The 24227-nt window shown below is 44.3% G+C and overlaps 2 protein-coding genes across 2 annotated transcripts in view; one reads left to right on the top strand and one right to left on the bottom strand.

Moving 5' to 3' along the window:
• The window catches only part of CACNA2D3 (calcium voltage-gated channel auxiliary subunit alpha2delta 3), a 477844-nt gene that overhangs the window by 313562 nt on the left and 140055 nt on the right, over nt 1-24227 (top strand). The window lies entirely within an intron of this gene.
• Nucleotides 12688-22402, bottom strand: LRTM1 (leucine rich repeats and transmembrane domains 1). Its single transcript, XM_082716153.1, has 3 exons — nt 22104-22402; nt 18499-19095; nt 12688-13159 (listed from the first exon to the last, which is right to left on the bottom strand). The coding sequence occupies exons 1-3, from the start codon at nt 22108-22110 to the stop codon at nt 12726-12728; spliced, it is 1038 nt and encodes a 345-aa protein (XP_082572279.1). The 5' UTR covers nt 22111-22402; the 3' UTR covers nt 12688-12725.

The raw sequence follows: 24227 nt of genomic DNA, 5'->3' as shown, positions 1-24227 counted from the left end.
ACTTGTGATCTTTGTCTGTCAAATAAACAAATAAAATCTTAAAAAAAAAAAATTCAGATTCAAAATGTTTTCCCTTATAGGCCCATTTATAAAAAAAAAAAAATCTTGTTCCATTTCTTCATTCTCTAATTAAATCTTTCAATACATGTAAATCTAGCACGTACTATGGACCTAGTGCTGGGGACATAGCTGGGAACAAGCACCCTCGAGGTCATTGCCCAGTGTCTGGAGGGTTGTTGGCTGATACACTAGCAGGGCGCTGTTGGCATGGCGTCGCACCTGGAGGCTGGGGTGACAGCTGCCCAGCGAAGAATCCTTCCACCTAAAGGCCACAGCATTCCCCGAAAACACTGAGAAAGACCCAGCTGCTGCCAATGGAGAGCTCCGTTTGTGTGGGATGCACAGAAACAGACACGTATTGCAGGGATGGGAGAAATGGGAGGAGGAGGAGGGCGAGAAGAAGGGCCTCAGAGTGGTAAATACTTTAAAAAATTGACCGTGTTAGGGCGCCTAATGGCTCAACCAGTGAAGCTTCTGCCTTCAGCTCCAATCATGATCTCGGAGGGGTGGGATGGAGTCCCCCATCAGACTCCCTGCTCAGCAGGGGAGTCCGCTTCGCTCTCAGGCCTCCCCCCTACGCATGCGCATGCGCTCTCTCTCTCTCTCTCTTTCTCGCACGCGCAAATGAGTAAGTAAATTTTTAAAATCTTAAAGAAGAAAACAGAGCAGGGTAAAGAGAGGAGGTGATGCTGGCTGTGGCAAAGGCAGAGATGCGTGCTCTACTTCACCCACATCTGTTTGGCTGTGTGGCGGAGCTGTGCCTCTCCAGCCTGGGAAGGTTGGGGCAGGTCAGGGAAGGCCTGACCTGAGCAGCGCGTTGCAGGGGGTGAGATGCAGCCCCCATGCCCAGATCCGTGGGAAGGGCATTCCAGGCAGACGGAACCACTTCAAGAATCTTGAGTGAGATCTCTCCTGCATGTTGTAGCCACGTTCCAGGTGGGCGCTGTGAGACACAGATGAGCATCTCAGGTGTCAGGGGTATTTAGTGCGATCTTGAAGCAGGACCAACAGGCAGGTTGGCAGATGACCCAGGGAGAGGTGGGGCACCCAAGGCAGGTCTGTGTTCTAAATGTCAGCTACGAAGTGAGGCTTTTTATGTGTTTGGTATTTGGTTTTCTGCTTTTTTTTTTTTTTTTTAAGCTGACAAATAGCAAGAGCACAAAGAGTTCTAAGCCAGTATGACTGACAATAGCAAACATCACAGAAATGGGTTAATGGCGGGGCTGCCAATTGTGCTGTATTTCAAGTCGCCACATAGAACAGCTGCTCCGCATACCACCGTAGGCAGGGAGGGGGGCACGGTAAGGATTCCTGTTCCAGGAATAAAAATAGCCCAGAGTTTTGAGAAACCGGATCCCGGTGTGCTAACTCCCCAGGATACTCACTGCCAGGAGTCGCTGTCCTTTTATAAACCTTATCAAAAGCTCCAGCGTATCCTCCACCCAAAAATCAGTGGCAGAATTTTCAGATAACAAGTCCTCATGCCCGGCTTGTGCATTCTGAATCAGCAAGTTGAGACTCCTCTCTTCGAGGTCAGGGTGTGAGTTGGGCATAAAAGCCAACGTGAACCAAGGCTTTGGAAGTGAGCCCAGGGCCTTTTCACCTCTCTTATAAAATGAGGTTGATGGGGGCTTCAGTTGGGTTTCTAAAGCAACCTCGTTTTTGAAGAGGGAGATTAGTTTTATCATCACAGAGAAGGGCAGAGATTTACCAATAATGGGGAATAACTTACACCCAGGTTCTATCTGGTTTTAGGGGACCCTGTCAAGGGGATTCCTGTCAAGAGAAATAAATTTGCTATAAATATAGATAAAGGGTTTGACCATGAGTAGCAGCTAAATTATCATTGCGGTTGCTTCTGTTGTACTGCTGGCTACACCCACCACTACTCACTCGCCGGTACTTACAGCCACGTGCTGTTCTCTGTGAAAACTTGCACAGGAAATGCCGTTCCGTTATCTTGACATGTTTCACAAAACTTTGAGACATGCATTTTCAGGTACCTGTGCCTCAGAGCAGAGGATGGCCAACTATAGCCCATGGGACCACATCTGGGCTGCAGCCAATTTTGCTTTGTTTTTTTATAGTTTTATTGAGATATATTTCCCACTATGAAATTCACCCATGTAAAGGATACAATTTATTGGACTTTAGTGTATTCACAGGGTTGTGCAACCATCACCACAATCTAATTTTAGAACAATTTCAGGGTGCCTGGAGTGCTCAGTTGGTTAAGCCTCCGACGCTTGGTTTCAGCTCAGGTTATGATCTCACCATTGTGAGATGGACCCTTGCATTGGGCTCCATCGTCAGTGCAGAGTCTGCCTCTTTCTCCCTCTCCCTCTGCTTCAACCCCTGCTGTGCTGTCTCTGTTTCTCAAATAAATAAATAAAATAAATTTAGAATAATTTCAACATTCCAGAAAGAACCCCTTGTACATAGACACTCTCATTCTTGATATCCTATTCCCTATCCCAGCCACAGGATACCACAAATTTACTTTCTGTCTTTATGGATTTGCCTATTTTGGACTTCGCAGATATAGGGAAACACACAGACCATGGCCTTGTGTGATTAGCTTCTTTCACTTAGCTTAATGCTTTCAAGGTCAGTCCATATTATAGTATATGTCAATACTTTGTTTCTTTACTGCCAAATGGTATTCCATCATGTGTACATACGCCATTTTGTTTATCCATTCACCAGCTGATGGACATTTGGGTTCCCGTTTTTTAGCTATTATTACCAATGTTGATATGAACATTATATGCACGCTTTTGCATTGCTATCTATTTCCATTTCTCTTGGGTAGTAGACACCGAAGAGTGGCATTTTAATGTCATGTGGTAACTCTGTATTTGATATTTTCTAGAACTACCAAGCTGTTTTCCAAAATGGCTACATCATCTTACAGTCCCATCAGCAATGTATAAGGGCTCCAATTTTTCCACACCTTCAGCAGTACTTGCTGTTATCTGTCTTCTTGATTTTAGCCATCCTAGTGGGTATGAAGTGATTTGCATTTCCCTAATAACTAGTTATGCTGAGCATTTTTCCTGTGCTACTTGGATTTGTTCATTGGAAGATGTCTTTTTAGATCCTTTACCCATATTTCAATTATGTTATGTGTCTTTTTATTGTTGAGATACGAGTTCTTTACATATTCTGGATATAAGTAGTTTTCTGATATCTACCAGCTGTTTTTGTAAACAACATTTTATTGAAATACAATTATGCCCTTACTGTCTTTGTACTCTTTCCTGTTAAAATGGCAGAGGTTGGTAGTTGGATAGAAAATATTCAGACTACAACGCCAAGAATGTTGACTACCTGGACCCTTATAGGAAAAGGTTGCCAACTTCTGCTTTGATGAAAATATGCCATAATCTATTTTAAAAACAAAACAAAACATAAAACACTAATTTGTTGACTCACTTATTTCACCATCTTTTTATCTTATCAAAATGAAGTGGATATTTAAATCAGAGGCTATGAAAATAAATGTTGAAGACAGAGATTCATGTTATCAGAAGGTGCCTATCTGCTGTGCCTAATGTTTTTGTATATGCGGTTACACAGAAATCCCAATCAAAGATCCCAAGCCTTCTAAAAATATATGCTTTCGTTGTCAGTCAAGATAGTGATTTACTTAATCTTTGCTCTAGTTTATAAACCTCTGAACAGTGTAATCAGCATAATGCTTGGTAGAGCATTGGAAGTGCCCTCACATGCTTTGGTGGAAAACAGTTTATGGGTTTGTTTTTTTCCCAGCATGGCTCATGAGAGATTTGGGGATTTATTTAGAGGCCTTTATCCAGGCAAATCTCCTAGTGACCTTGTTGGGATCTTGATCTTGTTTAAGACTAGAATATATGTGACTCATGCGAAGTGATGTGCCCACAGAGGATAAATGAGCTGATGTGAAACTCCCCTCCCCGGAAGAGAGGGACAGGCATCAGCAGAGTCCTCAGCGGGAGTATAAATACTCTGACAGTCAGTCTGAGAATTCTCCTATTCATGAAAAATGCTTTGGCCAGTTGATGGTGGGCAAGGGACAGTGCTGGTCAAAGACTTGGAATTCCCATGGCCTCCCAAAGTCTGTGCCCACCTTGAGCTCCTGGGTTCTATTCTGGATAAAAAGTTCTGCATAAGACCAGCTTGTCATTCCTACCTCGAGACCAAATTATATGTGAACAGGCTGAGGCAGATGGGAGTATACGATGGTCTTTAAACAAACAAACAAACAACAACAACAACAAAAAAAAAACAAAAAAAAACCCAAAAAAAACAAAAAAAAAGAAAGAAAAGAAATTTTGGAATGAATCTGTAGTTTATGGTCCTTTCTTATGCTTTTGATCCACTAACTTACTCCTACCAACTCCCAGATTTGTACTGATACAGTCAGGATTTAAAGCCAAAATTATTTTGTTATTGAATTATTTTATTTGCCTCATGCATTTCTTGCTCTATTGTCCTGTAGGATCATCCCACACCCCCCACCCCGACCCCATATTCCCTCCAGAACCCACCCCAGAGAGGTTTCATCCACCGTGAAGTGCTTCTCTTTGATGCTACCTAGAACTTCTACATTATGGAATCCAAACTGCAAATATTCATTATCTCCCAGTTTCTGTGAGTCAGGGATCTGGGTCAAGTTTAGATAAGTCCTCAGATTCAGGGTCCCTCACAAAGGCTACAGTCCAAGTACTGTGCCAGGGTCTCTCATGGGGCTGCAGTGAAAATGTTGTTGGAGCTGTGGTCTCATCTGAAGGCTCAACAAACAGAGGAAATGCTTTCACTTTCACTCCTGAGAGGCAGAGCAGCAGTCAGTCCTCACGGGTTGTTGGTCAGCAGCCTCTCTTACTTCCTTGCCATGTGGCTGTCTCCACAGGTCAACTTACAATGCACAGGGTCCTACATCATTCGACTTCTCATTACCCTGTAACCTCAGCTCTTTCTACTTCCGCCTTTACTCACTCAGCCACACTGCCCTTTTTTGTTCTTCAAGCGCATTAAACTTGTATGTCAGGGCCTTTGCACCTGATGTGCCTTCTCCCTGGGACAGTTTTCCTCTAGATACCTTCACCACTGACTCCATCTTTTCCTTCAAGATTCTGCTCAACTGTTTAATGAGAGGGATTTCCTGATCACCACGTATCAAGTAGAAACTCTTCTTCTCCCATTGTCTCCAGTACTCTGTGCCCCATACACCTGCTTTTCCACCACCTGATATATATTTTATATGTCTTTATCTTCTCCTTCTGTGAGATGTTAGGTTCCATGGAGCATATACTTTATATTTGTTATTATCTGCTTCATCTCTGATACTTAGAAAATTGACTGGCATGCAGAAGGTGCTTAGCATGTGTCAAATTATTGACTTTGCATTGTTTTATAATCATATTAGCTAAATCACTCAGACTTAACTCTGACTTTAACTGATTTTAGTGCTTATCGCTGGCACTTGAATGGCATGTCTCCCACGTTTTTAAGATCTTCTTGCTCTCCTTCTCATCCTCCCCCTTCCTCTTGCTTTTCATAATTTGTCCTTCAATCAATTAAAGTAGCTCTTGAGTCATTTTTTTTTCAAAAGCCATGTATAGGTGGCACGCTCCCTGAACCATTATGTATTTGAGAACTGCAATCTTAGTTTTGTTCCTTGTTAAGTTTCATTTTTTATTTGTTTGGTTGCTTTCTGGATTCCAGAATTTTTAATTTGTTCCTTAAAACTTGAAAATTTTTACCAGGATCTATTTATTTTGTTTATATGTTTTTTTTCTAATATACACTGATTGAGACTTTCATGTACCAAGCACTAAGCTAGATTAACTTATAAGATTTTTTTCATTAATCTCTCTTATAGGAAGCTTTTCTTTATCTATATAATTGAAGTTTTTCTTTAGCTCAGAAAAGATACCTCCTCAGACTTTCTTTCCTTCTCTGATAAATTCTAATCTATTTATCAGGAAAACTAATTATCCATATGTTAGTGCTTCACATTTGCTCCTTCATTTCTATCATCATCTATTGCTTTCAGCTCGGTTTCTTTCTTCCCATATTCCTGGAGTTAATATCCTCTATTAGGTATTCTGTATCACTGATTCAATATGTTGCAATGTTTCCTTTGTACCTCTGATGGTGGCCGTGGTCTATTTTATTCATTTACTACTTAGTTATGTATTTATTTTTATTTATTATTTACTATTATTCATCATTTTTAAAATTATTCATTAGTATTTTATGATTGTTTGCAATTATTTACCCCTTTTTTCTTATAAAGGGACCTAATATCCTTGCCCATTGCCATGTCAATCACTGTGCCTTCCTATTGGAGCTGTATGCTTCTGTGCTTCCTTAACTCTGAACTTAGCCAGATGCTTGTTGTTGCCAATGGAATGTGAGTGGGTATAATGACACCAAATCTAATCAGAAACTTAAAAATTTTACTGGGGTATGTTTTTAAAATAGATATTTCATGCTTCTTCTGCATCTTGTGGGCAGTGCTGCCTTTGTTCTCTCTCTCTCTCTTTTAATATCTTTTAGGAGGGTCTATTTAGGTTTCTTTCTTAATTTTAACCACCATTACAATGTGGGATGGTTGCCACTGAACAAGATGAATGACTTCCCCGTAAGTGTCCCTTATCGTTGACTTCAGATTACTCCTTGGAGGCTAAGATAGAAAACTATCTTGATATGCACAGCCTCTAAACAAACATCCAGTGTCTAAATGTCTTCCATCTTAAAGTGGCATTGCAGGATGGGTAAGAGATCCCATGTGATCTGACTACTCAGGTGAACCAAAGTTATCTGTTGTTTTCATTCCTTGTAAGAAACAGTAGATAAAAACTGTAGCCTCTAAACTATGCTTATCTTACTGTCCTCCCTTGCTTGTATCATCCTATTATATGCTATTATTGTTGAGATTCTTCCTCTCTCATGGAGGAATACAGCAAGATCTTCATGGCAGATATTGTAGGAGTTAAATGTCCACAGACTTCTTCCATGAGAGGAAATGGTTTCCCTCTGGTTTGTGAGTCCCCTGTCTCAGAGGAAAGACTCCAGAGTAAGACTGGGTGGTGTAGACTTTCTTCCTTTGCATTCCTCTCATCTATCTCATGATCATATCTCTTCTTTGGCTAGTGGGCATCCCTCCTGGAGACTTGGATATCATGAGCAGCATTCCCAATTTCTAGACCCTCATAACTTTTTTTCTTCTTTGTATTCATGAGAAACGCTACTTAATAGGCAGTACTCAATTTCATCATTTTCTCAAGTAGCTTCGGAGAGTACAGCTGAATTTCTACTCTTCCCATTCTAAGAACATCTTTACCAGCTCAGTAGGGTCATGAGTGATATAAGAACCTTCATTTTTCTTGGCTTTTCATCTGGTTTCCTGGGTCTTCGTGAGACCAGATTCCTGACAGTGACACACTGGCTGGTTGTTGGGTTTCTTTTCTCTGCCATATTTTAAGGTAGGTGTTGGCAGTGCTAGGAAAGGATCCTAACTCTGACTTCTTCAAACCAGTCACATCCCATAAAGTGTTATTGGGTGTTGGCCTTAGAAAGAGCCACATCCAAATTCCTACTCCACTACTTACTAGTGTTACAACCTTGAACACATAACCCAAATCCAGTGATTGTCTTTCTTCTGTATGAAATACCTACATGATTTGGTTAATACGAGGCTTAGAAAAAATGAAAATATTACACTTGGGGAAATACTGGCACAAAATTGGGTGTTTAATAAACATTGAATGTGTTATTAAAATTAATATAATAATGCCATAATCCTGAGACTGCGGTTCACACAGAATGCATGAAGAATGGTGGAAGGGGTTGTACTATTCTTGTATTATCCTGCAGCTGCACTTGTCAAGCCTATACCCAATTACCTGTATGACTTTGGAAAAGTCCTGTTCCATTTCCATGCTTCTCTTTGTAAAATAAACATAGAAATATATCAGAGTAAGAGATAGTTTTAATCTTTATTGTTAACTCCAGTTGGTTGGTACTGGGAACCCAGAAAACAGAACTGAAATGATTTTGAGGCCATAATTGGGCTCAGAAGATCAATTTGCCATAACCTATTAGCAATGTCTAACGTGGGTAGGGAGGCTGGTTCTCACACTGTCCCAAATTTGCCAAGCCTGAACTAAATGCTCTTGAGGGATTTTCTCAGTGCCCAATCGTCTGGGTCTTCTTGATGGACCTTTGTAATTCAGTGACGTCCTGTCCATCTAAATGAATATTTAGTATCTGTGGAGTCAAAAGTATGTGTGGGTATTCCAGTTAAGAATCTGAAAGGGGCATGTGGGTAGCACAGTTTGTTAAGTATCCGGCTTCTGGTTTTGGCTCAGGTCATGATCTCAGGGTCCTGGCATCGAGCCCCACAACAGGCTCCACACTCAGAGGGAAGTCTGCTTGAGATTCCCTCTCCTTCTGCCTCTCCCGCTTGTGCTCTCTCTGTCTCTCTCAAATAAATAAATATAATTTAAAAAAAAAAAAAGAATCTGAAAGGAGAGTGGTAGACCATGAAGCTGGTTCTCCCAATGGAATGAGGTTTTGAGACTTCATTGCAATTAAAGAAAGAAAGAAAGGCAAGCATTTTCATCAAAACAGAAAACAAAATAGTTCCCTAAAGTTATGCATATAAACCACATCCCAGTGATGCCATGTAGGGTTTAGAATATCTTTTGCTGGTAGATTTCTGTCCAATAACATTTAGCAATGGATTTAGCAATGGTGGGTTTGACCAAACCAGAAACAGTTATTTCCTGATTTCCAATTGAAAGTTATAGGTTTCTAACAGTTGTATGATCATATTAATGTGTGCTGCAGACAGATTATTTTAGAAACTGATTTGTCCACTTCCTTTGACATTTAGGATCTAAGACAATAGTGTCTTATTTCTGAGGTAACTTGGTTAACACAGGTAATGAGATTCGATTTTTATGAACCTCCAGGAGGAAATCATGTGAATCACTTCTCAGTCTTGCATTTTGGCAAGGAAAAATTAAACACCCAAGTTGTCTGTTGGTGTTCTATACATCTTAAGCACAGCATTCTTCTTGCAAGTCAGGGATACTCGCCTTAGTTTTAAAAGCTTTGGGGGCGCCTAGGTGGCTCAGTGGGTTAAAGCCTCTGCCTTCAGCTCGGGTCATGATCCCAGGGTCCTGGGATCAAGCCCTGCATTGGGCTCTGCTCAGCGGGGAGCCTGCTTCCCACTCTCTCTTTGCCTGCCTCTCTGCCTACTTGTGATCTCTGTCAAATAAATAAATAAAATCTTTAAAAAAAAAAACACTTTTCAGGTATCGATTTGACACTTTCTCTACAATTTCTGTGGCAGGGTATATTCTTCATACTTACTTTTTATATGCCTCACTTCAGACAGTTACAACATCTGTTGGGTCCGGCTGTTGTGAGTTTGTGATCTCTGGCAAAACAAAAATCACTAGTCTATAGTCATGCTGTTCTACTAAATATGATTTAAAAAAAAAACAACAACCAGTATTTTAGATGGTTTTCTCAGAAACTATCAATACTCTACACGAATTTTGTTCACAGCGATTGCTCAGCAAGGCTCTATGGTAGAAGGGCATTTGTTGAGGGGAATTTATGAATATGACAGCAGCGATAAGCAGCTGAAAATAATCTATGAGACGTTTTCAAATTACCCCTCATGAGCTGTAGTCCTTGTGAAAGATAATTTGCGGTTCTCACAGAATACCCTGCAAATTGGGTCTTTCATCTGTGATGTTTTTTATAGTTAAAACATTTCATTTCTCATATTAACAAGTGATAACTCTGCATTTGTTCGTCTAAACAATTTGATTTCTATTTTTCTGTGCCGAGAGGCTGTTGACATTTCAGGGTACGTAATTATTTTCATTGCCAACTGCTGTTTGTGGTGACTGTAGGCAAAAGATAGAAATCTGAATATACTTGGGCATTGTTTTAAATCATTTTCCGTAAAGACTCATCCTAAAACAGGAATCTGTTTGCCTGAGTTATCATCTGTACTTAGAAAGCTAACAGGACATGGGTGTTCATGAGCGAGGAGTCTAGTCTCACTCCAGGTTTTCTGCGGTGTATTGGAAGGTCTCTCATATACCCACTGTGGGCAGAGGGAGGGGGTTGACCTGCGGTATCACCAGACCTCTGGCAGAGCCCTATGCACTCACCATCTGAAGTCTCAGTATCAAAAGGGAACATGTGTTATTGGCCTTGGTAGCTCCCAGTTTACATAATACCTGGTCAAGGATCTTAGTGCTGGTTGCCAGGATTACATGGCAAACGCTCACGGGAACACCTCTCACCATGCCTGGTACCTAGCATGAGATCTAGAAACATTTGGTGAATTGAGGACATGGGGATGACATATAAAAAGATCTTCTAAATTTCCTTTGTCATGTTGCCTTCTTGCCCAAGGACTTCCAGTCCGGGGCAAAGGAAAGAATGATTTTATTTTTCCCCCACCTGGAAAGCAGCCATTCTGTCCTGAGACTGGATGTTCAGCCATACTTACAGAAGAGCCACCCAACACAGAGCAGAAAGGAGGCACCAGTGCTTGGGACTATATTCTCTGGGGTCTGGGCTTGATCTGAAAACATGCTAGTTTTTTCAATCTACTCCTCAACGTATCGAAGTTTATTTTAACATTCAGAAAAAAACGAACAACAATGTTGATACTGCCCATTCCACCCCCCCACCCCCCAAACCATGTAGCAAAATTGCTATCTTTAGCTTGCAGTGTGCAGTGCCCACACTAGATGTGAGGCCCTGTGGACAGGTGTAGATGGCCTGTCTGATATTTAGGGGCACATCTGTGTGTGTCCCGTGGGGTAGGCTATGGTGAGTTCCTCAGTGTTTCCCACAGCCTCTTTATATTATTGGCTGAGGCTCTGGCTTCATCCGACAGGGAGAAAATGCTGCTTGTGGGGACCTCCCATTTGCATTCCAGCTTAGGGAATGGACTACTAATTTAGGATCCAAACTGATTTTTACATGGCCTGAAGGAGTGAATGTAGAGCCAGCACCCTGAATGGCAAATGTGTTTTATCCTTTGAACCGATTCCAATTGATTCGTTCTGGTTGCCTATAGTGCTGTCTTAAGAAGGCATCTGTGTTGCATCAGGGCTCAGCTGGGAGGAGTGCTGGGATTGATTAGCGATGTCTGTCAAGGCCTCTGGAGGGACCGCTGACCCTATATTTGCCATTCTTTGCTTTTGACGTGTCCTTAACTCCTCTCTGTGAAACGATTTTAATACTAACAGGTGACTCTAAGTATGAGACAGGGCATCATGAAAGAGAGCAGGTAGATGACATTTTAAGAAAACCTAGCATGAGAAAATGCACATTTACAAAATGCAGAAATCTGGAGCCAATTATTGCCATTACAGAAAGATTCCATGAAAGGCTCCTTTAAATAGCGAGCTCCCCTACTGCATTAAAATGATGATTTAATTTACAAAAATTCACTTCTCATGCAACTCTTCAGGACTGCGCCTGTGGAGAAAAGCAAGCCACACCTGATTTTTTTTTTTTTTTAACCTCAACCTAAATAATGTTCAGGATGCCTGCTGCCACCTATCCTGAGTCTCTTGATAATTTCCACTCTCTGCAGACTTCCTTCCTACTTCCTCTCCCAGAGTGTTGAGTAGACAGTCTGGGTGGTGGTCAACAGCGCCGGCTTCCACTGTGCCCACGGCTGCATTTCATTAGTGGGTAAACTGATTGCTCCCAGTATGTTTATGTGTGGGTGCGGCTGTACAAGTCTGTGCACTCCGTGCCCTGTGTGTGTAGATAGAGATACACACAAGCCATTATCTTGCTCTCAGCCCAACCTAAATTCATTCCTGCTGTAAGAGTTATAAATGGAAGGTTCCAATAGCCCGGTGGATACAGCCTTTCAGAACATGTGCCCCGGATTCCAACTCCCCGTCCTCTTTGTGTTTGTTTATATGTTATTTACCCTTGCATCAGAAAACTTCCCCAGACCCTGGGCCTGAGTCCCATTATCCAGACATGGAACCCTCCTCTTCCTCTGTGGCCTAGAAAGCCCCAAATGGTTTTCTGATTTAGAAAATTAAATATAATCTGACTCTTGTGGCAAGCTTTGCCATTCCCAACCAACAGACTCTCCCATTAAATATATAACATACACAACATCTAAAAGTATCACCAATCTCACGTGAATTTGAATTATAGAAGCATTCAGTGCCCCTCGGGTAAGATTGCCAGCTTCTTCCCAGGCACTCAAAATTGGGCACTCTTCCAAAAGACCATAAAGCTCCCAGGAATGCCGACTAGCACGTGTGTTTGTGTTTCTGTTGTTCTTTTAAAGCAGCTTAATGCGGGGGGAGAGTACCTGAGAGGGGGATCTCCCCTCCCCCCTACCCCCGTCCTGCCTTCCCGCACATAGAGTAATTGCAGTGACTTCTCAGACTCAGAGCACAAGTGTCATCTCTATTTCAAATGCGGTATTTTTTAAATCACAATATAATTTTTTTCCCCGGGGAATATTTATGCGGACAGGTCTTTTTTTTTTTTTTTTTTTTTTTTTTTCTTTTTTTCTTTTGAGAAAAGCAAGATGAGATCTTAGCATCAGCCCTCCTCAGACTCGTTCACTGGCAGGAGATGATGCTTTCTTTCGGAGACGGAGGTTCTCAGGCTGGTGAGCTGGCGTACAGCTCTTTTCCTTCCATCTTCCCAGGCTCGTTGGTCTGAGCCAAGCGTCCCCCGTGGTACTGGGCTGTGAGGGCCGCATAGGTGCAGCCGTAGATGGCTGCAGCCAACATCATGAGACATACGATCCCGCACACAACCCCTGTGATGATGACGGTGGCCACCGCGTGACGCAGGCTGGCCGGCCTCGGCTTGGGTTTGAGCTCACACTCTGAGGGGTCTCGCTCCCCCAGACTGTGGCTCTCGGGAGACGCGGGAACAGGCCGGTGGGCAGAACCCAGCTGCTGCCCCCTGGAGGAGCCTACGTCCGGAGAAGGGAAAGGACAGGGCTGGTAGAGCTCATGAGGAATCTTCAGGAGATCCTCTCCCTTCCAGGGGTCTGGTGACGCACAGATGACACTGTCTGTTACTCCCCCTTTAAAAAACAAAAGCAAATAAGTATGGCAGATGTCCTCTGTTGTGATGTTGTGCCCTGATCACCAGGACCCTGTGTGTCTACCAACATTCTTGGGTGATGCCAGGTGGGGAGGTCAGTGGCCTTTTGAGTGTGTGTGTATCTTTGACGGTAATACTAGTTTAGTTTGTGGGATTAAGTACAATTAACATGTCTCCTCAGGCCTTGGAACGTTCAGTAATTTGAGCTCCGAACTTTCCAACACGTTATTGGAGTAGTTTCCACTGTCTGTAAGGTGATTGATCTCCTCGGGTGTGTAGACTTGTGCTGTTCAAGGGTGGATTTGGGTGCTTAGTAGTTGTTTTCTAGAAAGAACACTGAACTAACAGATTTTGTTCTGGCCACATAGGACCACTGGTTTACTATCTCAGGCAAATGAACTTCTCTGACTACATTTTTTTTTTGGCCATAAAAACACTGTGTTTGTATCTGACTTGAGAGTTTACAGAGCGCTGTTTGATAAGTCCTCACAGCTCTGCTCTAATGGGTAATTATTGTCCAGGGTCACCCAGGTAGGTCATTAGTGGGCAGATCAGCACTCAAACCCAACCCATGCCCTTTTCAGCACTCAAACCCAACCCATCCCCTTGATCCCAGTTTTCCCACTGTGCTCACTGCCTCTCTGCCCTTCTTCTTCTCCTTTCCTCCTCCCCCCTGGAGCCTCTTGAGGTCAGCAGAGTTAACACAAGGACCCTCAGTGTAGCCCTTTGACTGGGCAGAACCCGGCCTGCATGACCTGTGGCTCAGCTCCCCTGGTGGCCATGAACTCCTTCTCCAGGAGGACTGTGAAGCCTGGAACCGCTTTTAGCCAAGTCAGATTGGAGGCCTTTGTCCACACCACAGGTGGATTATGAAATTATACCAGAAAGGCCCATGGGGGAGATGGTCACAGCAGTTACTATCACCTTCCTTTGCACAGCTCTTCAGTTTTGTGGAATGCCTTCTGTCTATCATCTGAGCCTCCTAAGCTGAGGTCCTCTGACTAGATGGGGCCACTTTGTAGTACCTTCATTATCATGGTCCAGGTCCCACCAGGATTAGCGGCTTGGTGATATTTAACCTACACCTTTTTGTCACCACTGCTTGGAGCTGAATCACCTACTGCTAGAATCACTTAGGCCCCTTCTAGTTTTTTCAATGATTTCCTTAAGGCAGGAGCTCCGACTCAAAAGCAAAAACGTAACTGAGGAGTTCTCTCCTTTCCTGAGCTGACATGCGGGAGGCCAGAGATGCGGGGTGGCCCTAGGTGTCGTCAGGCTAGGCTGAGACTAAGGATCCCTTCCTCAGGGACCATTTCATGCGTCTGCCCAGGAACCTGTTGTAAGGCAGAAGACCAGAGAAACTGAAATGGAGTGTGGGGCTTTGAGAAGTGAGGATATTCAACATGGCCAGAGAACCCAGAGACTCCCCCCAGGGGAAGAAAGGCTGTGTGCTATGGGACCAGCATTTCTGCCATTGACTCATTCCTAGATTGGGCTGGTTCACCCAATCACTCTGGGCTTAAGCACTATCTTCTCCAGTTTCAAGCCTCCTGCTGATCAGTATTAGGGTGGGAGACGTGGCCTTGGGACCCACAGTGCCGACGAAGTACACAGACTAGAGCCTGGGGCACAGCTGGAAGTCAGGGGCTGTAGCCACCAAGAGCTCCATGACCACCTGTGGACTCACCTCAGGATTCACCTCTCAGCCTTGCACCACCATCTCCTCAGCCATGACCCCAGCTTGTGGGTCCCCCTCCCTTCTAGAACCATGGAAGCTGATAATGAAAGAAGTCCCAACTTGTCAAGACCTCATTATTCCCCATCTGGCCACTGGTAGCTCTTTACCAGCATCTTGGTAGAAACTGGATTCAAATCTTGAGTCTCTTACTTAGCTGTGCTACCCTAAGCAAGATACTTGATCATCCTTGGCCTCTGCTTCCTTACTGGAAAGTTGGAGAGGGGGGTGATAATGAAAAATCATCTCCCGAGATCACCCTGAGGTTCAGCTAGGTGAAGCAGGTCAGGTACTCAGCACAAGGACTAGCTAAACGTCAGCTTTGACATGAAGAGGATTTGTTTACTCTTGAATGGAGAGAGAGCAATACTTATCACAAAATCTCTATGCATGCTTTTGTAAAGGAGTCATTTAGTGGGTATGCATCAGAGCATGTGTTTTGGCTGTTGGGCCCACAGGAAGGCAAAATTTCCCCACTCTCTGTAGTCAGGTTGTAGACGGAGCTGTGGCCCATAGAATCGAGGAATGCCACTTTCAGACCACAAAATCCCCCTTGCTTCATCCTCCATGTGATCTGTGCCCACTTGGTGGTGACCTTAGAGGCCACGTGGTAAAGGGGCAGCATCAGAAGCTGGAAGGGGCTTATGTCCTTGAACGACTGCGTGGGACCCAGCCCTAATCCTTGGTTTCCCTTGGGTCTAACACGAGTGAGCAACAGACATTTTTATTGTGCCCATCACCGACACAGGTGTCATATCAGCCCGCCTGTCTTGACTAATGCTGTTACTATTTGTATTTATGGATCCTTTAAAAGAACAAGGTCTTGACCAATTCCTATTTTTGTCTTAGGCGGTATATATTATTCCTCAGGGAGTCTGAGAACCAGAATGGGCCTCGGATCTCTCTAGCTTCACCCTGTCACCTTCCACCTGGGACGCTGAGAGCTGGGTGGTAGGAGGAAGCATTAATTTGTCTGAAGGTCACCAGTGAGTTTGTGGCAGAGTAGGGGAACGATTTCCTATCTTCTAGCTCATGTTGCTTCTAGTGTCCTGGACCTGGAAATGGTCTTTTGTAAAGAAATGTTCCTCTGTGAAAGCTCTTTCTGCAATGGTTTGACTTATGCTTAGCATTTAGTCAGAACACAATAGCTAAACCCACTCCACCTCTAGGTGGGAAAAGTTTTATTGGCAATGCCCTACAAGAATGATTTTTTGCCACAGTCTATGCACCCCCTTTGTAGGTCAGCTTGAAGATTAGTTGGCTAGGGATAGGCTATTTGCTATTATTTTGTTGAGAGGGACTCTTAACTCAATATTGAGTATCTGGAGCCCCTGGGTGGCTCGGTGGGTTAAGCCCCTGCCTTCAGCTCAGGTTGTGATCTCAGGGTCCTGGGATTGAGTCCTGCATCGGGCTCTCTGTTTAGCGGGGAGCCTGCTTCTCTGCCCCCTCTGCCTGCCTCTCTGCCTACTTGTGATCTCTGTCTGTGTGTCAAATAAATAAATAAAATCTTTTAAAAATATATTGAATATCTGAGCTCACATTGTGCTCTCTTCCCCTTCCTTCTGTGTAACTGCTGCAACCGTCCAGTCTCTAATGACTCCCTAATTGATGTCATTAGCTCTGAGATCTTCCCGAGTTACAGGCTCAAACATACAGCCAGCAACTCAGCAGCACCCCTTGGAAAAGGAAAGGGCACCCCGAACTTAACTTGCCCCAGATTCAACTCTCGATTTACCATCTCCCCCATGCACTTGCCCACTTGCCAGAGAATGCAGGACCAAGACCCCGCCTCCCAGTCCGCCGCTGCTCAGCTCCTGACATCACTCTTTATGTGGTTAATCCTTGCAGGACCAAATAAATCAAGTTTCCCATGATAGACTCTTTTCTTTTTTCCTTCATTTCCCATTCCGAGCCATTCACAATTGCTATCCGCTCAGTATTCCAGATACATCCACAAAGATGATCATTTCTCATGACCCTGATCTGAGCTGCCATTTTGTCTTCCCCGGGTGACTGAGATCCGTTTCTCCCCTTATCCCCTTGCTGCTTCTCCTGCAGCCTATCGTCTGCTCTCCCTCGAGTCGCCAGAGTCACCTTCTGAAATGTAATTAGATCGTGCTCCCTGGACTAAAATTCTTCAAGAGATTTCCATTTCATCTAAGATAAGACCCGAATGACTCCCCCTGCTCTGCACGTGCCTATGTGGACCTGTGCTGCCTCCTCTCTGCCTGCTCGTTCTGTCCCTTTTCTTCTCACCCCTTCGCGTGCCTCTTTCTGTCCCTCAGTCAAGCCAAGCTTAGTCGCCGGTCAGGCCCTTTGCAATTTCTGTCCTTTCCCCCCATTATCTCACGGCTCATTTCTCCGCATTGTTCAGGGGCTGCTCACCCATGTTATCTCCTCGGAGAAGTCTTCCCTGCCCTTCCTATCTGAAACCGAACTCCCGTCCCGCCGCTGTCTCTCCCCTCACTCTGCCTCCTTGAACCCTTAGCACCAAGCGCTGTCCGAACTTGGGTATCGATTGGCTATCTTATTTAATGCCATTTTCTGCTACCAGAGCGTCGCCTTCATGTTGGTAGAGATTTTCTTGTTCACCTTTTCTCGTTGTCCAGTAAAGCACCTGGCTCATAAGCGGCATTCAAGCACAGGAATGAATGAGTGATGCTTGAAAATTAAGAGGAAAGAAGCACTTTGATGTACAGGAAAGAATGTGGGGCCCAGATCCAACAGTCATTCTGTTCTTGTCTGTGCTTCTATTCTGCCATCCTGAGGAAGTCACTGATCATCTCTGGGCTTCCATTTCCCATTGGTTATAGACTAGCATTGAGTTAGAAGGGGTTGGAAGACTTTTCTATAAAGAGCCAAGTAGTTAATATTTTAAGCTTTACCATACACAACCATTCATTCAGCTTTGCCCTGGTGACAATACATGATATAAGTCAGTGTAGATGTGTTCTGATAAATATTTGCAAAAACAGGAAATGGGCTGGATTGGGTTCTTGGGTTGTAGTTTGGTGACTTCTGGGTGATTTCCAGAACCCTCATCTTTAATACTCTAGATTCTTTTGCTTTATTTTTATCATCTGATTAAAGAAATAGTAAGCAACTTTAGAGAGTGCAGCCAATTTCAGTAACAGTGGTATTGACTAAAGCAGAAGGGTTAATCTCAGGGAAGATTTGTAGCTATCAAATTGGTAGAAGCATACACAGGGGGAGAAATCCCAAGGAGAGAGACCATGCTGGATCACACCCGAACGTTAGAATTTTGTGTCCCTTTGGAGCCAAGCAATTATTCAAGGAGTGAAATTCCCTCCTTCTTAAGGGCCTGCGACTCTCAGATAAATAATGTGGTTAATCACTAAGTGGAAAGTCGTCTCCGTGAACCGTATTTGTAGATGAATTATGAACTTAAACACCCTCTAATGACTCACTGCCTCTCTTGCCATCCCCTGAAATGACCTCAGTGTGGAAAAGCTTACACGGGCCCCTCGCACACTCCTCTACGTCCCTTCTAATGCTGACAAGAGATGAGGTTCATCCTAGGCTGGTAACACACAGATGGAGGGTTCCAAATGGACGTGACTGACCTTTATAGATAAATTTCTCCAGCCAGAGTTTAAGACTGAGCAAGTGGCAATTGCATTTCCAGAGGTTGTCCTTGAGAAGTAAAAGCCTCACTCTGGGCATGGATTCCAGGAGCGCTCGATCAAGGTGCTGAAGCTGGTTTTGTTGAACTGCAAATACGGTCAGGTTCTGCCAAGGCTTCCCGGGGGATGTGGGAAGGTGCCTGATGTCGTTTGATGACAAATCAAGCTCCCTCAGCTGTGGGAGGGAGTGGAAAAGCCTGCTTTCCAGAAAATGCAGGGAGTTCTGGGTCAGGTTCAAGACTTGCAAGTGCTGGAGTCCATGGAAAACCCCGGCGGCCAGATGCGAAAGGGAATTGTTACCCAAGTTCAGGGTCCTGAGCTGTGGCACCGACCTAAACGCAAATGCAGGAAGCTGGCCTATCTGGTTGTCTTGCAAGAGCAGCGTTTGAGTCTGCGGAGGCAAATCCTGAGGGACCTCAGCCAGCCCCTGCCGGCTGCAGTCTACGGATCGTGAGGAGGAGTGGCAGCGGCACTTCTCTGGGCAGCTGCCTGCCAGCCGGAGCAGGGCCAACGCGCACCAAAGCAGAAGCAGTTCACCTACGACCGACAAAAAGGAACGGAGATATGAAGCCAGTTTGTAAGCGGTGTCTGCGTGTGTGTTCCCCTTTAAAATCACAAGTAAGGTGACTCTGGGACGGAGAACACCTTCTACAACCTGTAGGAGAGCTTCTTTCATTCCCATCCTTAGGAAAGTTGGGCTGGCCAGGGTACATCCCCATGGGGTCCATAACACAGAGAAAGATGAAAAATATCTTGGGGGGGGGGGGCTTGCCTGTTGTAGGGTGTGGCAGAGTTATTTGAGGCCAGGGGTTTGGAAAAATGATAGGCCCATCGGAGAGTCACATTTCTGGAAAAGGAAGCTCCAGATCAGTGCTGTCCAGTAGAACCTGCTGTGGGGATGGAAATGATTTCATCTGCTGTCCAGGATGGCAGTCGTTAGCTGCGTGTGGCGACTGAGCTCTTGAAATGTGACTACTGCAACCAAAGAACTGAATTTGTATTTGCATTTAATTTTAATTAATTTTAAATTTAAATTCGCTACATGGTGCTAATGGTTGCCATCTTGCATTGGGCACGTTTAAAGATTTTTTTTTTTTAATTTATTTGACAGAGAGAGATCACAAGTAGGCAGAGAGGCAGGCAGGGGCAGGGGGAAGTGGGAAACAGGCTCCCTGCCAAGCAGAGAACGGATTGGGCGAGTTGACATGCATCTTCGCAGGTTTGATAATTCTGTGAATAGTGACCGTCTCCCTTTTTATTCAAGAGATTTTTAAAAGGCAAAAAAAAGAAAAAAAAATTTTTAAAAGCGCAGAAAAACATGTAATAAACACCCGTATTCCCATAACACAGTTCTGTCAGTCATTCATAGGTTGGCATATTTTTCATCTTTTTTTCTTTTAACTCAAAGAAACGAAGCATTCCTGATACAGTTGCAATCCCTTTGATTAGCTCCCAAGTTATGTTTTCCAATACGAAGCCCCCTCCCCCCTACCATTACTGACCTATCCCTCTAGGCCTATAAGAAAAAAGCAACAACAATGCTTAATAACAGCAATAGGGGCGCCTGAGTGGTTCAGTGGGTTAAGCCTCTGCCTTCAGCTCAGGTTATGATCTCAGGGTCCTGGGATTGAGCCCCACCTCCAGCTCTCTGCTCAGCAGGGAGCCTGCTCCCCCCCTCTCTCTGCCTGCCTCTCTGCCTACTCGTGCTCTCTCTCTGTCAAATAAATAAATAAAATCTTAAAAAATAATAATAATAACAGCAATAGCAGATAGTCATGTAGCAAGGGTTTTGAACCAGGCACCATTATAAGGGCGTCATAATGTTATATTACTTATATATATGTAACTAATTAATATATGTATAATTATATATTATTTATAATGATATAATATTACTGTATTATATATTATAATATATATTTAAAATATATAATTATATATCACTATTTATTATATATTATAATAGCAGTTAATACATTTATTATAATTATATATAATGTTATAATATATTATGTATATTAATTTAATCCTCATAACCTTGTAAATCTGGTTCCATTATGTCTGCATTATAAAGGTGAGGGAACTGAGGCACAGAGAAGCTAAACCACTTGTCCAAGGTCGTATAGGTGGTGAATAGTAGAATCCTGATTTGAACCCATTCAGCTTCCAGAGTCTGTCAGGATCCTTTCGGGCTGTGCTTTACTCCCCGTCAAACTTTTACACACACAAGCAGAGTACATAATGTTTCATGTAGTGGCTTTTAAAACTCGACACACATATAGTCACTAGCGTGTCTCATTTTGCCATGAATTCTGTTCACTCAAACTGATCTATCCACCTAGATCCAGAGAGAATTCATTTATTCCTTTTAAATACTAGAGGCCACTCCCTGGTCACACCATGCCAGATTTAATATTTAGCCCCCTTACTGATGGACGTTTGAGTTGCTGCCATTTTCTTTCACTACAAGCGATGCTGCAGAGGACATCCCCGCCCAGGACAACTTGCCCATGCAGAAATTACAAAGAGGGTCTCCAGCGTCAACAGGAGCCTCCTGGCAGGGCTCAGAGAGGACGCTGAGTTGACCTATTTTTTTTTTTTAGATACTTCTAGATCATTCTCGGGAGTAGCTACATGACCTCCTGCTTTTTTTTCCTGGGATTTGAATTTCAAAATATGGCAAATATCTGTCAAGAACATTTTGTGAAATTAGTAGAAGAATTCACAAGGCCATGCAATAATAATTAAAACTCAAGATAGTTATCTACTCATGAAGAAAGCGCTCGGAAGAGGTTGTTTGTGCGGTTTTGGTTTTAATGAAGGAAATTATAAGGTGGCCATCCAATGCCCTAGACCGTTTAATTCTCTACGGATGGGAAATGGCACTGAAGGCAACAGAGAAGATACCTGGAGAGCCTTCTGAAGATTCTGCTCTGTTTAGTTTAGCTCAAGGGATGCGGAACATCACAGTCCCCTTCCTCGTTCCAAAATACAAAGGAGCAAAGTCCTTGTTTTCCTTTCTATAATTTTGCAAATAACCTAAAGGACGGCTTTCAGAGCCAGTGCACCTTCCTGGCTGTGGGTCTCAAGCATCAGTTGTCTGCACGAAATCAAATCTTAACCAGAGAACTAGTTTTCCACAGAATCCACTAATCTATTAATGGCAGGCTTTGTCTTTGTAACCTGGGGCCAGTTTGCTCATTCTTCCTTGAGTTCCACTCCCCCGGCCTGACCAACGGGATGATATATGAACTCCAACTTGAAGCTCTGGATTTTCTATGAAATGGCCCATGACATGCCAACTGCGTATCCCATCGTGGCTGGGGACATTTGTCCCCACACCCTTCTTCTGACCCAACATGGCACAAACATAAATACCCCCACTAGAGACATTTTTAATATGTTTGGTCTTTAGAGAAAGAAAACCTCACGGTTAAGTTTCCCACAGATACCTTGTTGAGGGGACCCCATTCTGTACCCCCCCCCCAATTCCTCTCAGGGACAGAGAACTTTTCTAAGGCGTGAGGGGACTAATCATGGCTCACCTTTCATGGCTGAGTCTCCACAGGCTTTCTCATGGAAGGCGTAGCCCACCTCTCTTAATCTGCAGATCCACACGCGGAGGGCATGGCACGCTCAGAGCCCAGCTTGTCATTCCAGCACAAGCGTTGCTGTCACGCTGAACGCTGTTGTCGCTTTCAGGGACCACGTATGTAAGCAATCCCGCCCCTGTCTCCATCTGGCTGGGATTGTTTTCCATAAGAGGGCCTTTTGACAGTGTCCCCTCTTCTTTCTTAAAGTGTCAGCCTCCCCAGGATCATCCTGGCCTTTCCCATTCAGACGACGAGCCCCAGAAAGAATGTTTGTCAAACCTCCGTGAACAGCTGTAGCATTCAAACGTGACCCCGATGGCTCGGCCTTTCTGATTATTTAATCTGCTTGGAGTCCAGGGCACCAAAAAAAAAAAAAAAAAAAAAAAAAAAAAAAAAAAAACCTGCCTTCCTAATCCGGTGGTGGTTTCTGAATTCTGTTGACTTATTAACCATGCTGTGTTAGCCCTCGCCGGGCTGGGGGACACTTGCCGTAGATTCTCAATCAGGGTGTCTAGCAACAGGGCCAGCAGAGTGTGTAATGTGAGGACAAATTGGCCTGCTGGAGGCTGACACGGTTTGCACAGGGCACTTGTTTGGTCATCGAAGGCGCATTCAGTCAGCATCCGTAGGGATTAGCTGTGTTGACAGGGTCTTGATGCCCTGAAATTCATAGTCATGGTTTCCTTCAGTGGACATTGCAGGCTCTTCTCGCCAATGCCACAAATACTTCTCAGCTGCTTCTTTGCTTACCCCCCGCCTTCCCACCTGCCCCCCTCCCACCGCCCTGCATTGACCTTTGGGTTCACGTGACTTTGGAAATGCTTCTCAGTCTTTCATCATTTCCCTGATGCGAAAGTTCCGACCCTTTCCTCGTTTTCCACATATAAAACAGTAAGCCTGCCCCGTGAGCATCAGGCATCGATGGACTGCAACTGTTGCCTAATTAAAGCTGCTGGGGACGTTTCTAGCAGGGACTGGAGCATTTCTTTGAATGTGCAAATCCCCCGTCGTCTGCTGTGGTGGGTTGTCAGTGCCCGAAGCTGCGCCTTGAAATGTCCCTATGCTCCTGGACCCAGGGCCACCTCAAGGAAGGCAAAAACCTGGATTTTATTGAGGCAGCTTGGGAAGGGGCATCCCTGGCCCCAGGCAGTGCAGTGGAGCAGGGGAGTGTGGGATTTGGACTCAGATGGGCCTGGATTTGAATTCAGTTTCACCAGTCACCAGCTTGATGTCTCCGGGTGAGCAGCTCACTCCCTAGCCCATGTCTAACACGTAGATGGTGGTATTTTTTGGCTTCATGGGATTGTTAACCAGGATTAAATTAAAGCAAGCCATACATGCCACGGTCCAGGATTGTCTTCATAAATGTTCACAGTTACCCATGAGAATGCCGCCCATGACTCCCGTGCTGCTAGCGTTTGAAGGGCAGCCTTGACTCGACAGGTAGGAGCAAGATCCTGGCAAAAGCCTGGGACACCCGGCCCCTCATGCCACTCCGGTGGTACCAGACCCTTATGAATGAAGCTGAAGAACTGGATGGTGACTCTCCTTCAGAGCCTGCTCTTTGGAATCCCTTATGTCCTTTGGCCATGCCCCTTCCAACCTCACGGAACCCATCCTGCCCCCTTTCTGAAAAATCTGTTTTACCCAGTCTTCTACATTTTGTCCTCTTCTCCAGCATTCTTTTGAGTACTGGTGATACCGTGGAGAAAAGGCTGGTATAGGTGACAGAAGGCCATTCATGCATCATACTATAGCAAACACCTATGAACCTGACCCTCGCTCTAAGAACTAGAAAGTTATCAACAATGTATACCAACCTGTGAGTCTCTGTCTTTCCATGGGGCTGGCAAACATTTTTGTGTAAAGGGCCAGATCGTGCATATTTTAGACTCCAAGGGCCATATGGTTTCTGTCACAGCTGCTCAACCCTGATGTTGTAGTGCAGAGCCAGCCGTAGTCAATCCATAAACAATGGAGGGGCCTGTGCGCCAATAAAACTTTATTTATAAAAACAGATGGAGGACTGGGTCAGTCCACAGGCCATAGCTGGCAAGCCTTGCTCCATCCCATTCC

The sequence above is a fragment of the Mustela nivalis genome (assembly GCF_964662115.1).
Source record: "Mustela nivalis genome assembly, chromosome: 1".
Classification (NCBI taxonomy): domain Eukaryota; kingdom Metazoa; phylum Chordata; class Mammalia; order Carnivora; family Mustelidae; genus Mustela; species Mustela nivalis.
This window is presented reverse-complemented; position numbering and strand designations above follow the sequence as displayed.